Genomic DNA, 16,037 nt, shown 5'->3' with positions numbered 1-16,037 from the left:
GTCGCTGGGCCGTCTGCTTACGGGCAGGTGTGGTGCACACTGACACGACGGATGGGGCGTTGTCAGGAAACGTCATTTATTCCCTATTAGTTTTCCTGATTTAAAAAATCAGAATGTCAAGTAAATCAAAACAAATTAGTAACCAAATCGGCATCCCCGGCCACAAGACGCGCGTGGCGGGCGCCTGCCCCACTGAATCTAAATTACCGACCCGGCCGTCAGGCCCTGGTTAGGAAAGACACTCCCAGGTGACTGCAACTCAAATGTAAATTAGGAAATTCTGACTTTGTAACTGGACGTTCCTAACTAGCCTCACAGCTGCCGTTAACCACTCATCTCTCCCCACGGAACACAAGAGGCCACTTGAAATCTTCCCTTCAAAGTTGCCTCATTTCAGCAGAGAAAAATAATACACACAAGTGACTCTGCATCCTTTCATGGTTTTCAGTCCTTTCCTTATTCTCCTGTCAGCACCCATGAGAGAGTTAACCCCTCCCTCCTCCTAGAAACCCGCCTGCCTGCCGTACTGAGGGCCCCACTGTCACTTCTCTCACACGCTGTCCGGCCCTCCTCAGTCCTGTGCTACAACAGTCCCGCTCGCCAGTCTGCCTCAGCTCCTCCCAGCCCCTTCCGGCACTCTCCTTTCTCCTTACGTGACACTCTCCCTAGGTCTCGCCGACAACACTACAAAACAAATTGCCAGACATTACGACTACCATTTACCCCTGCCCTGGGCGTCAGGTAGAAGTTCCAAAATCTCCTTCATCTTTGTTTTTAAGATGTTTCACAAGCAGAGGTCTCCCTGGTGGCCCAAGGGTTAAGGAGCAGCACTATAAAGCTGTCCACAGCCACTGCAGCACAGGATCGATTCCTGACCAGGGAGGTGGCCCACAGAGTGCAGCAGAATTCACCTGTCTCCCGCTGCTCCCCTCAGCAGTTTACTTTGTTGATCTTCCTGTTCTGCTCCCCACTCTGTCTCTGGGAATCCTCTCACCCCCACACATCTGGCCTGCACACCAGTTCTTGTATGTATGCATAAGGAAATAAATCTTAAAAAAAAAAAAAAAAAAGATGTTGCTGTTTCAAGCAAGTCCAGTGCAACTAGATCAAACCTGAAGTCATGCTAACCTCAGGTAATACAGTTGGCTTTTTGCAACAGAAATCTATCTTATACCCAGGCTGACTTTCATAGCTTGCAATCTGCCTTAAAATATTCAGTGCCAGGCCCTCCCTGGTGGCGCAGCGGGTTATAACACAGCCCTGAGAAGCTAAAGCCACTTCAGCAATGAGTACGATCCCCACCCCAGAGCTGACCCACAGGGCACAGCAGACCTCTCCTGACCCGCCCGCTGCTCCCCTCAGCAGTGTGCTACGTCAGTCGGGTTGTTCTGCTCCCCACTCTGTCTCTGGTGAGCCCTCTCATCGCCCCTGCACCTCTGGCCTGTACCCCAGTTCTGTATGCATAAATAAATACATCTTTAAAAAAAAATATTCCAGTGCCATCTCAGTGTCAATTGCAATTCTATCTGCGTCCTCCAACGAGGTGGACCACACCTTCAGTCCTGGAAGTGCCTGGAATCTTCTTTCTGCTCTAGCATGCCCCCTTCCTCATTTCCCAAACCATTCCCCCCTCAGCTAAATCCTATTAACCCTTCAAATGTAGGTTTCGTCAGAGCACAGTCCTCTCACCTTTTCATTGCCTCTTCAGCCTCTCATTACGATCGGTGAGGACTTCTAGCTAAACACAGACAAGAAAGGCTGTGCACTGAGCTCCACTTTGCCCTGACACCCATCTAAATACGCCAACACGGAAGGGTGGCAGAAACACGCGAGGAGAATCGGGGTCTATGAGTGAACTGCAACTAAACCGTTTCCCTGCAGGAAGTCGAGAGAGGGAGGTGAGGGCTGAAAGCCTAGAAGCAGCCGCACGCTGATGCTATTCAGAGGCCAGGGCCTATGCCCACAGCGGCGAGAGAGGGGAACAGCTGCCTCCGGAGAGCAGGCATGGGCCAAAGGGCCGGGGAGCGGGTTTAGTTGTGCTTCCTGCTTTTAAACAAGCTGTGTAAGGTGCTTTACGAGCTTAGTGCACTGACAAATACATACAAAATGACCGAAAGTGGAAACTGACTTAAAAACAAATTGTTTTCTAACAGCAAGTAGCATCAGGGTGATTCCATTTCTCCTGCAGCGGCCGGTGTGAGGGGGCTGCCTAACGGCCAGAAATCTGGAGGTACTCTGGCTCAGCTCGCGAGTCTAAAAGTGAACCTCCAATCTCACGTGGGGGAAATACAGCAGTGAGATGGGGAGGGGAGTGCCCCTGAAGGGGGTCTGGGGGTAAAGGGGTGCCAACGCTCCTCGAGTGCATTTCCCACCCGCCTCCTCTCCACCCTCTTCTCTGCAACTTGGTACAGCCACACTGCACGGCTTTTTAAGGTAACGTGTTATAAAGTTGAAAATTAAAAGTGAATCAAGAACAGAACATGCTACCACAGAGCAACTATGAACATTGCATCTGTACCGGTCAAAGACTTAATAGGGAACACCCCAAAGTGAAAAGCTTCTGTGGAACATTTTCAGAGTAATTTTTGATACTTTACCATTGAAAGCGTTTAAGAATCAAGTTTTTCGTGTTTTTTTTTTACTTTAGTCAAATTCTTGAAGTCAAGGGTCGCCATCAAGAATGTGCCCACAGGCCTCACATCACCACGACGGGCCTCCAGCCACACGCCCACGATGAAGTGAGGACCCTCGCGTGGCTCAGGCTCACCTGCACTCCCGCTCCTCGCACCAGTCTTTGGTTCGGTGTTTCTGTTCATGCCAAGGGATGATCACCAAGGAGTCACCGTTCTGACTTAAAATTAAAAAAAAAAAAAAAATTACCTCAATGAGAAACACGGAACACAAGACCCATGATGTGAAAAGTACCTTAATGACCTAATTCCCCAAGATCCCTATGGACGGTACATGACCGTGTAGCACAAACACATGCTGCACCTCTAGGCAGAGTAAAATGCCAAAGGAGAAAACAAAGCAAAATAATTGGTAAGAAGCTAAAGTATGTATTCACCCACATGCCATGAAACACTTACCAAGAGCCTGAACTTTATGTACTCAATGCCAGCAGAGGTGGTGGTCTGCCCTCAGGGAGCTCACACGCTCACTTCCTGAGGGCATGGGGATGTCCGCAACGCGTTACCCGATACAGTCGCCACTGGCGACATGTAAACAGAGTGAGCACCTGAAATGTGGCTACTGGCACTAAGGAAGAAATCTAGGTTATTTAAACTTTTATTCAACGTTAATCAAAGTTTGAAGAGCCACACACAGCTGCCAGCTTCCCTGTTAGACACAGCACAGACCGGAAAGCCGAGTCACGGCAAGACTGAAGAAACGACTCCCCAGATTAAAAACGTCAGGAAAAGAGGATAAGAAAATGTAAAGGAGGCGAAAAGAAGGTCTGGTTGGAGAGAATCAAGAATAAACGAAAAAGGAAAAGACAGTATGACCACGTCGCGGCAGTGAGTCAGCACCGGGCCTGCGGCCAGGGGAAGGCAGCCACCTCGGCGCTCCCTGGCTGTGCAGGCGGACGTGCGGCTCCGAGAGTGAGGGCCGCCAGGTCCTGCTACCTCTCCCACCCCACACGTCCACAGGAACCACTGAAACTGGATTAATAACAAAACCAAAAATTTAAAAACAACATTGAGCTACCTTAGTTCTATAGTTCCATAAAAACACTTTCTCTCACATGTCTAAGCATCAGTGCTATAGATTTCTCCTGAAACTCATCATAGCCCCAAAGGACTGTACTTTCGTATATTATTAGACTATATTTTGTCCTTCATAAACTGCATAAATGTTTGAAAATAATGGTGATGAAGAGACAAGCCTTCAATGGCAGGTAACAGGAGGCCACTGCAGCGTGTCAGAGCAGAAAAGGGTGGCAGGAAGCCCTGAGGTGGGTGTGGAAATGCACTGAGCACTACTGAAGCAAGTTATCCAAGGTCAAAGTTCCCCACTGGATACACAGAAAAAGAATGCAATAGACCACTTGATTAAAGCCCAAGATTTCACCTGCTCTTGAGGTAACATGTACTGGCCTAGCAAACTAAGCACCGGAAGATACATTTCCTATGACATTTGGGTTCACGTGTTTAACTACATGGCCCATACAGATGATTATGTAGAAGGGTGCCTCCAGCACACTACTTCATTTGTGGTCAAATGAAAAACAATTTTATCTTCTTCCATGTCCATAACTAACATTTTGCCACAGACCAGTGAATGAAGCTAAGAGAGAACACATTTGGAGACACTGATGATGATAGTGCTCAGTGTTCCAACGAAGGAATAAATCACAGCAATGAACTGCCTTTTGCTATTTAAAGAAGACACGGTTCTATAAACTACACAAATATTTTCTGAAAGAATTTCTTAAAAATATATCACAAGTTAAGATTCGTATTTTCTATACAAGGTAGTATAATTAGATACAAGTTATCATTAAAATTAGCAATGGTGGCAGACATTTGGCAAAAAAATTGATTTTTTTATCTAAAAAACAAAGTTGTAAAACTTCATTTATGCTTCAATGAACAGTAATGGGTAACAAACACCTCAGTTTTTATGAAAACATGTATCATAGATAAGTTCTTCTCAGAAGCTCACGCCACAAGGTAGGTCTGAAGTCTTAGTATTTTTGCCACATTTTCCCAACACAGCTGGTCAGCACAGACTCTAACAGTCCAGCATGACTATGTCAGCCATGGTCAGCAACAATCACCTTCAGCTGCTTTCACAGTCAGTGCCTCAGACAGACCTGCCCAAGTACTGTGATAGGAGATGTTATTTCCCTTAGATTGTAATGAGGAAACCAAGTTCACTTGCTCATTCGTCTTCATAAAGCTAATAAACGACAGAGCCAGGTTTAAAGTGCAACCACACAGAATTTAAAGCTGCTACCTGCAGCCAGCACAGTGCCCCCAGACCCCGGGACACAGCCCCACCCTCATCCCCTCATGCCCTGCCAAGGCACAGGAGCCACCAGGTCGGGGCTGGGCCCAGATGGGAGAGCACAGTGGGCTGGCCCAGCCCTGAATTCTGACGGCCCACGATGGCTGCTCATGTGTATAAGATGCATTTAAAGCAAGATGTAAAACCAGCCTCAACACAGGCAGTTCACTCAGAGCCTTGATAGTCACTGTCGGGGACAAATGTAGACAGTGGGCATGTCATCGGACTTCCCCAATCTCACCACTTTTTCACTTTAAAATACATGATTAATCCTGTCATTACCTTTATTTTAAAATGGCCAAATTTTAGTTGCTTATTCTTTCACAAGATAACAGAATTCAGAGGAATACTTAATTCTTTTCCTTTAATTCTGTTCATGCCAAAAATATCAGTCATGTAAATCACTAAATAAGTGAGGTAAAGTTGTGGTTCGTAAAACCTTAGAAAATATATTGTTCCTTCTAAAGAACTGTAGAAAATGTGGTTAGCTGCAAAATTTATATTCTGAATCCAAATTCTATAACACAAAATATTTTCACAGACTTTCATCTTTTTCTTCAATTGCTTCTACTTGGAAAATCTTCAAATGTGCATGCGTCATCATCCCCACACGGTAAACTTCAATTATCTCTTTACAAAATATTGGCCGCTTTTGCTTAATTTTAGGATTCTTTATATTAGAACCCAGTTTGTTGTTTTATTCCAAACAATAACCTTTGCTGGTTTCATTCGAAGTTAATATTTATCTGTCAGCAGGAAAGGATGAATATAACAAGTTCTATTATGTTCAACTATTCCCTCACCAATTATTTCTCACACTATCTATAAATGTTTTGTTTCAAAGAAATTTTGTCAAGAATAAACTTACCAAAAGTTCTTTTATTCATGTTCTAAGCCTTGCAAACAAAAGCCTAAATAGACAGTGTATTGCTACTAATTGCCACCTTCTACGCACTAGTTTAAGATGTGAAGTTCTATTTATTCCCATTATTGAGCATAGAAGAAAATGTTCTGATAAGGACCAAAATAATAATAATCATTTGGGCCTACATGTATAACTACATGGTGGTTTTCATAGGCAAACAAGTCAAACTATCTGAAACTCAGTGGGAAATTCATCCAGAGACTAGTCAGCACTCAGAAGTAGAAGAAAAGCTCCCTGACATCATCATTCAGAGTTCTCCTAGGACCAATGGGATTCGACTTCTGTAATAAGTGATTTGAAAATGGCAGGCATGAGTAAGGCATCCTGAAATGTTCCCTCTGCTCGGACACCGGGCATGCGGCAGAGACAGGTGTAAGAACCCAGCACCCAGCCCTGTGTCTCCTCCTGCCACCTGGCTTCATCTCTAGACCCACCTGGCTCGTCTATTTAGTAAATGCCAAATGCACGCAAGGTGGGAGCAGGTGTTTTCCTGAATTCTAACCCATGCTAATGACGAGGATTCTCTTAGAAGTCTGACCTGCAGCCAGCAGCTCTGGGTGACCTAGAGCAGACTAGTCAATCTACCTGTTCCTTCACTTCCTCATGAAATGGGGGTAACAACCATATTAACCTCAGCTGGACTTGGAGAGAATAAATCTGTTCGCACAGAACCTGGTACACAGCACAAGACTCAGTCACCACAGCAGCATTAGCACCAGCAAGCTGGTTTTCATGGGTAGTGATACAAATACACGTGGCTGGCTGACTTTCAAGAGCTACATTATGATAAATTGTAATGCTATAATAATCATCTCATCAATGATTATATTTACAAACACCTACCAACAGCAATGAACTCCCCTAATACCAGCCTGTGAGCGTGGCACCTGGCAGTGCAGCAACACAGCAATAAGACAGTGATGAGCTGATTTATGAGGCAGAAATAAACAACAATTTCTGCAAGTCACCGGCTCTCTTACAACCACTTAAAGCCAAGTTTGAAACTAAATTTTAACCATGGGTAAAGGATGATTTATTTCAAAGGGGACCTAATTTGCAAAATCATTACCAGTGAAGGGAAAGTCACAAACTTCAATGCAGAACCAGTGAAGAATTTTCCAGAACAGTTAATTAAGTACGTTGAAAAGTTGTGCTTCCTAAAGGTGTTTAAATGCCAACCAGAAAGGCAGCAGATGAATACTGATATAAAACTGCCTCTAGCCCACCACCACCATCACTGACCCGCTGAACAGACAATCCTCATTTTGAAAAAGAGAAACTGACAGTCCAAAAACAATGGGAGATGCCTCATCTATGCTGAGGCAAGTTACAAGAATAAAAGAGGCAGCCTAAGCCCAGTTTCAATGCCCGACATGTTAACAGGTATTTGAAAGTCCCCCAACAAATCATTTATGAAGCAATTTTTACACTGAGCATTTGGCATTATACGCATAACAAATATTTATAAGCATACACCTTATTACTGTTGTGATGCCTTCCCTATTTATCATATTGCATCAATGGAAAATAGGGCTCAACTTAAAATGGGTGGATAATAACTTTCATGCATAGTAATCAAACGAAATACAGAGTTGCCTGTATTTCATGCTGTGAAGGAGTATTTCATATAAATACTGAAAGATATGAAGCCCAAGCGTCAACTAAAAGTTGATGACAAATGCAAAATGGAGAGCCCAAAACCACCCAAAGGGGAGTAAAATGAAAGAAACCCAGTCAATTTCACTCCCAATTGTCTGCTACCTCGCCTGACAAAGAACCATTAGGGAGAGTAGTATCGAGATCTCTGTGTCACACTACGAGACAACAAGACTTTGATATATCTCCTGTCATTTATTAATTAAACCAGAAAACAACCCAGAACAAAGATAAAAGTATGTGACATCTGAACTACTCAGCTACGAAAACTAATTAAATGTACCAAAATGTTTCCTGAATGGTGTTAATGTGCATTGTTAAACTTGATCTTCTAGAAGGTTACAGTACTAGAAGAGTTTGAGCAAAAGGACTAGAAAAGTAAAGTGTTTTACCACCTCCCTTTCAATCGTACCAACAAAAAAAAATTTAACAGCAGCACAAATCATGACTGTGCAGAGCCCAGGTCATGAGAACACTGATTTCCTCATGGTCACCCTGCAGGGTCGCCACACCCCTGCCTCCTGCCTCGCCCAATGCACATTTTGCACTTGACCCATAGAGTTATCTAACTTCACCCAGCCTATGGCTGATACTTACATGGTCCTTAATATGTGTGGGCACAAGTGTAAAATTCTAAGCAGGGAGAGGTAAATATGGTAGAAATTTAGCAGTCCTGGGAAAGAGATCATATTATCTTTCTTATTTTCCAGTAGATAAGGCAGAAACAAGCTAGTAACTTGTTCAGTCACACAGCTAGAAAGCTGCACCTAAGATCTGAACCCCAGGAATCTGGCTCCAGAGTCCCTACTCTGACAAATTATAAATATTCCACCCCCTGGATCCTCGCCCTTTCCAACTCAAATTCCCAGTTCTCACAGATGCTTTGCTCATCATTTCAGACCACAGCGCTGTCTACCTGTTATAAATCCTCACTACTTAAAAGCTGATAACTCTTCTGGCATTTACTCCCTCCCATTTAACTTTATGATATTATCTACGGGATATTCTAATATTTTCCTGAAGTTCTTATGTATTACTTTCTCAAGGTGCTCACAGAAAATTTTCCTATTAAAAGTAAATATCCCTAAAAATAAAAGTAAGTATTCCTTTCTTATAAATGCTCCTTTCTGTCTATGTCACAGTTCATAGCTATGTTATATGCACAGCAGTCATATGAGTAATTTCCACTGAATGTATACAAACGCCCCATAAATTATATATTTCACTTACGAACTTGTGGGCAAGTAAACCACACTAGCTTATTGAATGAATGAATATATAAATGACCGGTATGAACAGATTCATGGATAGTTTCTATATTCCTAATATCAGAAGTCTTAAAAAGAAATAATGAGAAAATGGAAAAACGCTTAAGAATTAAGAAAAATTAAACAAACGGTAAAACGTACAGAATAATAAACTTGCCGCAGTGCCCACGTCTCCCAGAGTAGGGGCACTTTAACTCCACAGGCCTACCGTGAATCAGCCATTAATTTAACCCTTCTTTCTGAAATGAAGCTCTGTGTGACCTATTTTTTGAAAAACTCCACGTAGTAAGGAAAAAATAATGTTTTGGAAACCAAGTTGTATAATAACAGTAGGGAGAAAAGACGTGGATATAAGATACTTAAAGGGAAAAACCACAAGTGATAAATACAGCACTTTGACCTCATTAAACTGGACCGAAGCGCGCAGGCTCACGCGCAAGTTTATAACGTCCTAAGTGCGTAAGTCGAGGCATGCACATTAGGGGAATAAAATAAAGCATCGTCCTTCGGTGATGTTCCCGGACCAAGCTCCAGCCTGGCTTCATCTTACTGAAGCCTGCATGTATCACTGCACTGAATTACAATTATTTGTGTCTTGCTCCTTTACAGCTCCTTCGAAGCTCCAGTCATCTTTCTATTTTTAGTGCAAGTGCACTAAGAATAAGACCTAATATTGAAGTCATGACATTCATTTAAACCTCACGAAATACTGGACAGACACATGGACAGACTAAAGATTAGATGGATGAACACGTTTTCAAAAAAAAAAAAAAAATCAAACCTACCCCCAAAACACACGGATATTTACAGCTAGAAAGGAATGTGCTTTCCTAAGCTTTTAATAAACAAAGAAATACGCAAGGTTCTCTGCTCCCAGACGCCGTCGTCTGGGCCTATTTTCAGCCTTTGCATCACCAGGTCTGCGTGGAGGCCCATCACACTGCAGGCTGACAGGCCGTCACAAGTGGAGAAGCCGAGCCCCGGAGTGGGAGGGGATCGGAGGGGGTGCCCCTCCCACAGGCGGCATGCTTCAGGCGCCCCCAGAGCAGGCCATTCTTACGCCTTTGTGGCTGCTAACTAGAGATGGTAAACGAGACAGCTTGCACAACACCGTAGAATCTGAAGGTATCACATTTTGTTGTACAGATTCTTCACTACATCATAAACACTCATTCACAAAGCTAGAACTGGGAGTCCAAGAAGGGGGAAAGGAATTGACCCTGGAATAAATACAGGCTCCAGATGATCCACAAAGAAGAAACAATAGCAAATAAATATATCTGAGATGAAGGGCCACTGTCTATAATTTTCACTGAGAAGTCCTGTTACAGATTACTTTAACCCATTGCAAGTTTGGAAATCCATTTTGATCAGCTGCAAAGAGAAGTAAACTATCGAGTGTGAAGGAAGCCGGCTGACGAAACTCGGGCAGTATAGTTAAATAAAACTTCACATCATGGAAAAGACAAAGTATGTTCCGTGACAACAGTGGTCGGAACAAACCTAAAAGTCCGGCTTCCAGTAAGAAATGCATGCAAAACAGTAGGAAACGATGGTCCCTGGACAAGAGGAAAATCATTGTCTTAAACCAGTCCACAAAGAAAAAGAGAAAATTAGAAATACCCAAATCTAAGTCCTGAGAGTGAAAATTTCATTCTCTGAAATAAAAAAAAAAAAAAAATGCTATGGGAAATAGTAATAGAAACTATAGAAGATAAAAAAAAGATTAATAGCTTTTAAAAACAGAGTAACAAAGTAGCCATAGTAAAACAGGGGCAGGCACGTGTGGAGAAACGGAAGAAATGACCTATGAGACTGGATCAAGTACTGAGCACAAGTCAGCAGAGCCCGAGAGCGGAGTCTGTGTCCTGGGGCTGGCGAGGGAGCAAAGTCACGCTGAAAGGAGTAACAGGCCTGAATCCCCCAGACATGGCAGGTAGGAGAAAACAGCAAGGTTCAACTACATACTGTCTACAAGAAGTCTGCTTGCAACACATTTTTTTAGAAAAACAAAACGTCAGATCGGATGTTGGGAATGTCTGCTTCTTAATCTTGTTCACCAAGTGAAAACTCATCAGGTTGAACACTTATGATGTGTTCATTTTCCTCTATCTTTAATTCAAAAAAAAAAGAAAAAAACTTCAACTTCATCTGAATCAGTGCCCACTAAGCCACTTTTTGAGCAGAAGTAAGGAATGTCGGGGAATGACACCAGGAGAGGCGCTTCCCAGATGAGGAATCACAGCTCGTGCACGGGGAGGAATATCCCTCGTCATTTTGCGATGGCTCCCCGGTCTTCGGCAGGCCGACTTACTGTACGTGAGACCGAGATCAGCCATACAGAGTGTGACGTCCCTACTAACACGTACCAAAAGCTGACTGCTGCTGGTGCTAATAATGCTCAGCCACCGCCCAGTCACACCACGGCTGCTACCTACCGAACACCAATCGGGTGGCAGGACCTTCGCTCGACGTCAGCTCTGAAGTTACTGACGCATCGCAACCTCCCTACACCTTCCCCACTGCACACCTGAAGAGACTGGAGCTCAGAAAAGTGACTTCCCAAAAAGCGCACGGCTGCAGGTACCAGACTGCGGCACCCGCCCACCTATGAAAGCACTTTCCTGCCTCCCCGGCACCACGCCACGCCTTCCCCTAGTCACGGCATGAGCGCCACACTTGTAGAAGTCATGTTTCCTCATAGTTCTTATGCATAACATCTAAGCTTAAGGATTCCATGAAATGATCTGCAATGGGGCCAAAACACTTCTTAAAATGACACATCCCTTTGTCTGCAAAACACTGATTTGATTCTTAATAAACTTTCACTTACTGCAGATACAACATTTAAACAGGCTTCCCTATATCAGAAATTGGGGAAAGGGTCTCACAGGGTTATTTATATGTTAATTAAATATAGTGTGATAAAAAGATTCACTGCTGTTACAGACAAGTATTTACATATTAATGAAATCCTGACTGGAAAAGACATTGGGTGATCAAAAAGAATTATAGGGACTAGTTCCCTGAGGTAATTCAACCGTTCTGAAGATGTTATAATCTACTTATGGATCACATGTTCTGAAATTATTAGTTAAGGTATTTGAAGTTTGGAAGAAAATGAAGAAAGAAAAAGAATCCTATTTCCATGAAGGTATCGTTTCCATGATACCGAATGATGAGGTAATGCTGACTCTAGAAAAAGATTATTAAGGAAACACTAATTAGGTGTGGGGGAAAAACCCTCTCAGAGTTCTTAATTTCAAATAAAACCAGAACTTTAAACTGTATTAAACCACATTAAAAACATCTGATGATAGTTACATAACCACTAAAGTGATAATGTATTCTTTAAGTAATTGCCTATTCAAGACATATTTCACTAATGCCTCTAAAGCATTTCACCCTGAGAACAGAGTAATAATCCTTTTCTGCTTATCTCATAATAAACATGCTGTGAGAATTATATGGGAAACATAAAATTGGTTAGTAAATTTTAAAAGTCCCATATAATGAACTGCTTGTTGAGTCTGAGAGGAATGAATCACACACCAGCGCACTTTCATCTCGTCAGCCCCCTTAGAGGGCCACGGACAGAACAAACACCAATTATCGACAGACTTCAGGGCCCACAGAAGTTACTCTCATGTAATACTCACTTCCACCTACTTAATCAAAGAACTTGCTCTAAATCCATTTTGTTGTTTTGAGAAAACAGAAAGATAAGAACCAACTAAGTCAAGGCCCTCCCTAATGGTGCAAGCTGGCCACAGCCACTTCAGTGTGAGTTCAATTCCCGCCCCGAGGTGACCCACATGGAGCGGCAGACCTCTCCTGGCCTGCCCGCTGCTCCCCTGAGCAGTGTCCTTCGTCGATCTGCCTGTTCTGCTCCCCACTCTGTCCCTGGTGAAGCCTCCCACCACCCCTGCACCTCTGGCTTGTGCCCCAGTTCTCTGTGAACAAATAAATAAATCTTTAAAAAAAAAAAAAAAAAACTAAGTCAAGACCTAAAGTAGGCCCAGGCCCAGTCCCAGGAGCCGTGTCCGCCAGTCACCCCCCTGTCTGCCAGACACTGTCCCCAGGGACAGGGATCAGGCCTTTCTTTCCTGATCCAAACGCCAGGGGACTCGGGGTTCTGAAAAGGCCCCTATATCCCACTCTGGGAAGTACTCTCCATACCCCTTTCCATGGCCTTCACCCCAGAAAGCCAAACATTTATTTCAAGTCTAAAATGTAAAGCAATTTACTGTTCCATGCAAGCAGAATTTAAGGGTGGGCGGGGGAGGGGAGAACAACTTTAGTTTACATATTTTAACTGCTCTTTCCAACATCAAAAATATACTCAACTTTCAAGTCCTAGATCAAACTTATCTCCTCCAAGAAAGTTCCCTGATTTATCATCAGTGAAACAGAAAGTAAAGTCTCCCATCTCTGAAGCCACCTATACTCCCTGTGACACATATTTTGTAAGTTTTGTCTAGATCCAAGCTGTGCCGTCTTCCCAAGTAAACTGTAATTTACTGTGAACAGGGTCACATCTAACTCACACTGTAGCCACAGGCCTGTGGGTGCAATACAAGTGTCACCTAATTTTTTATTAAAATAAAACACAAATTTTTTGACTCTTCTACTAACTTTAAACAGTTTGATGAAAATAAGATGAAGTCACTTAGAAATGCTTCATCTCTAAATTAGCTTCACATGAACTCATTAACCAGTCATACATTTCTCTAAGAACAGTTAAATTCAAAAATCAAATATCTTTTGCAAGAAACATTAAGAAGTGTCTTACAGGAGGAAAATTTCCAGACTATCTTCATAACTATGAAACTAGTCAAGTAAGTCAGCGTGGTAATGTTTTCTATTGCCTCACAAGAAAAAAAGGGGGGGGGGGAAGTCAACCAAACAATAATAACTTACCTTCTAAATGGGAAACAGCTGAGAGTCAACTTTAATAACAATGGTAGTTCCAAATCTTTCACCTCTGAGAAAACACAGCTTGTGTCAATTTTTAAAACATCTTCAACAAGAAACTGAAAGTGCAGCCAGTGCTCTCTCTGCCTTTCAATTGTGAAGGTGAATAGGGGAGCCTCACCTTTTTAGAAGTAAATTCTGTGTTAATGATTTAAGTTGGAAAGTAAGCCCATCTGACTAACACTAAGTTTGCCCTCTTAAGAGCTTCAATGAAATGAATGTTGGTACTCTGTTCTTAGAACATCAGTTCTGTGTTGTTGAAATGATAGGAAAAGTCTCCATGTTTGGCTTTTCAAACCCAAGACAGTGCATTTCGAAGAGCGGTTCACGGCTCCCTTCAGTCTGGACACCCGTGTGTTACCCACAGATGAAGAACAGGTTCTCCATAAGCAAGCAGCCGGAACGGTTACGTAGCCGTCTGCCTCCAACCAGAATCCATCTTTATCTATGAAAAACTTTCACAGCATTAAGTAGAAACATGACCGACAGGTGCAAGCCACTGTGAATTTCATCTAATTATAATAGTAATTTCACTGAAAGTAGATCAAGCTTTAGGCTAAGTGAAATAAGCCAATCACAAAAGGACAAATACTGCATAATCAAATTCATCGAGACAGAAACAGAACAGTGGGTGAGTGAGTGGTTGTCAGAGCCTGGAGTGAAGGGCGAATGAAGAGTTGTTATTTAATGGCACTGAGTCTGTTCCACAAGATAAAGAGAGTTCTGGAAACTGTACAACACTGAATGTGCTGAAATGTACAATGAAAAATGGTCAAGATGGTAAATCTATTAAGTAGAACTTATGCTAACAGTCAAAAAGACAGCTAAGGCATGCACAGAAGACGCGGGCATGCCTCTGAGCAGGACTGGGGCGAGCCAGCCAGCAGCCACCTTGCTTGCACCTGAAAAGTCAGGCAGGTTTCTCTCCAGACTGTTTTTTGGTTCAAGAATGTTTTGGCCGCACCTTATTTACTGTGCCACACGCACCCCTTGTGTTTTCCAAACTCTTCATATAACAACAACGACTCATCCCTCAGTCATCAGCACCGCTGCAAGCTCTCCACTCCACCACTGCTCCCTGCACTTCAGGATGCGATGTGGGCTAGTATAGCCTGTAATTAAGAAAACAGGCCAGCGTGGGCTTCTCTAGTGGTGCGAGGGGTTGAGTGTCAGCACCGCAGCCTGAATTCGATCCCCAGCCAGGGAGCTGACCCACAGGGCGCAGCAGACCTCTCCTATCTCCCCTGCTGCTCCCCTTAGCGGTGTATTTCAGTGATCTGCCTGTCCTGCTCCCCACTCTGTCTCTGGTGAATCCTCTCACTCCCACACCTCTAGCCTGTACCCCAGTTCTTGTATGCATAAATAAATCTTTAAAAGAAAAAAATTGAAACATGCCACCAGATGCTGTCAACCTCTGAAAACAGAAAAACACGCTCCAAACTGGTCACACAAAGGACCTGCAGCTTTGGGTACATGACAACCACTTATTGAGAAGACTGCAAAGCTTATTCACCTGATGACACCATCCCATGAGAAAGGGGAATGAGAAAACATCTCGGTACCCTGGTGTTTCTGCTGCAGTGTCACATGGGACAGAGCGCAAAAGGGACAACACCCTAAGAAAACCAGGAATAACAGACTCCGGGCCAGCAGGGGCCGACAAGCCCACAAGGGCCTGGGTCTGCAGTTACCGGGCGGGAGACCTGGTTGGCTTGTCATACAATTTATCAGACTATCTACAAGGTTGTTCTAAGTCAGGAAGCCAGAAACTTGCTTTCTTCAGTGCCAAGGTGCTGCTGTCTCGGGACTGGGTGGACCCAGACTCAAGAGCAGGCTGACACCCTGCACGCTCTCCACACGGGGGCTGAATGTCCCAGCGTCATGATGATGTCGCACAAATTCCTCGGTAACTGACAAAAGGGACCCATGATAAGTCAACAAATAATTCACACCAACATCAAGTCATGAAAGAAAATGAAGCTTATAGACACACATGCAGGGTTCAGATGAGTACAGTCCGTCTCAAGGGAGAGCCGCTTCTCCGGTCAGACTTTTGATCAGCAAGTAACCCAACTGAACTTAACGTTCACAAGCAAACAGAGGGCCAGCTTACTACAGGGACAGCTTGTCTGGGATGAAAAGAATGAGGTGTTCTGGATATCCTATTTCCAAAACAGTACTGCCACTTACACTATAAAATATTT

General features: G+C 43.5%; 1 protein-coding gene across 1 annotated transcript in view; it reads right to left on the bottom strand.

Annotated features, from left to right (window-relative positions):
- The window catches only part of NBAS (neuroblastoma amplified sequence), a 227,094-nt gene that overhangs the window by 137,601 nt on the left and 73,456 nt on the right, over positions 1-16,037 (bottom strand). Inside the window, exon 22 of the mRNA XM_004686434.2 lies at positions 2,768-2,851. Within this exon, the coding sequence (XP_004686491.1) occupies positions 2,768-2,851 (84 nt within the window). The remainder of the gene's footprint in view (positions 1-2,767; positions 2,852-16,037) is intronic.

Source organism: Condylura cristata, unplaced genomic scaffold (assembly GCF_000260355.1).
Source record: "Condylura cristata isolate star-nosed mole 26May11 unplaced genomic scaffold, ConCri1.0 scaffold00020, whole genome shotgun sequence".
NCBI classification, from domain to species: Eukaryota; Metazoa; Chordata; class Mammalia; order Eulipotyphla; family Talpidae; genus Condylura; species Condylura cristata.
Note: the sequence above shows the minus strand (reverse complement) of the source record. Positions and strands in the feature narration are given on the sequence as shown.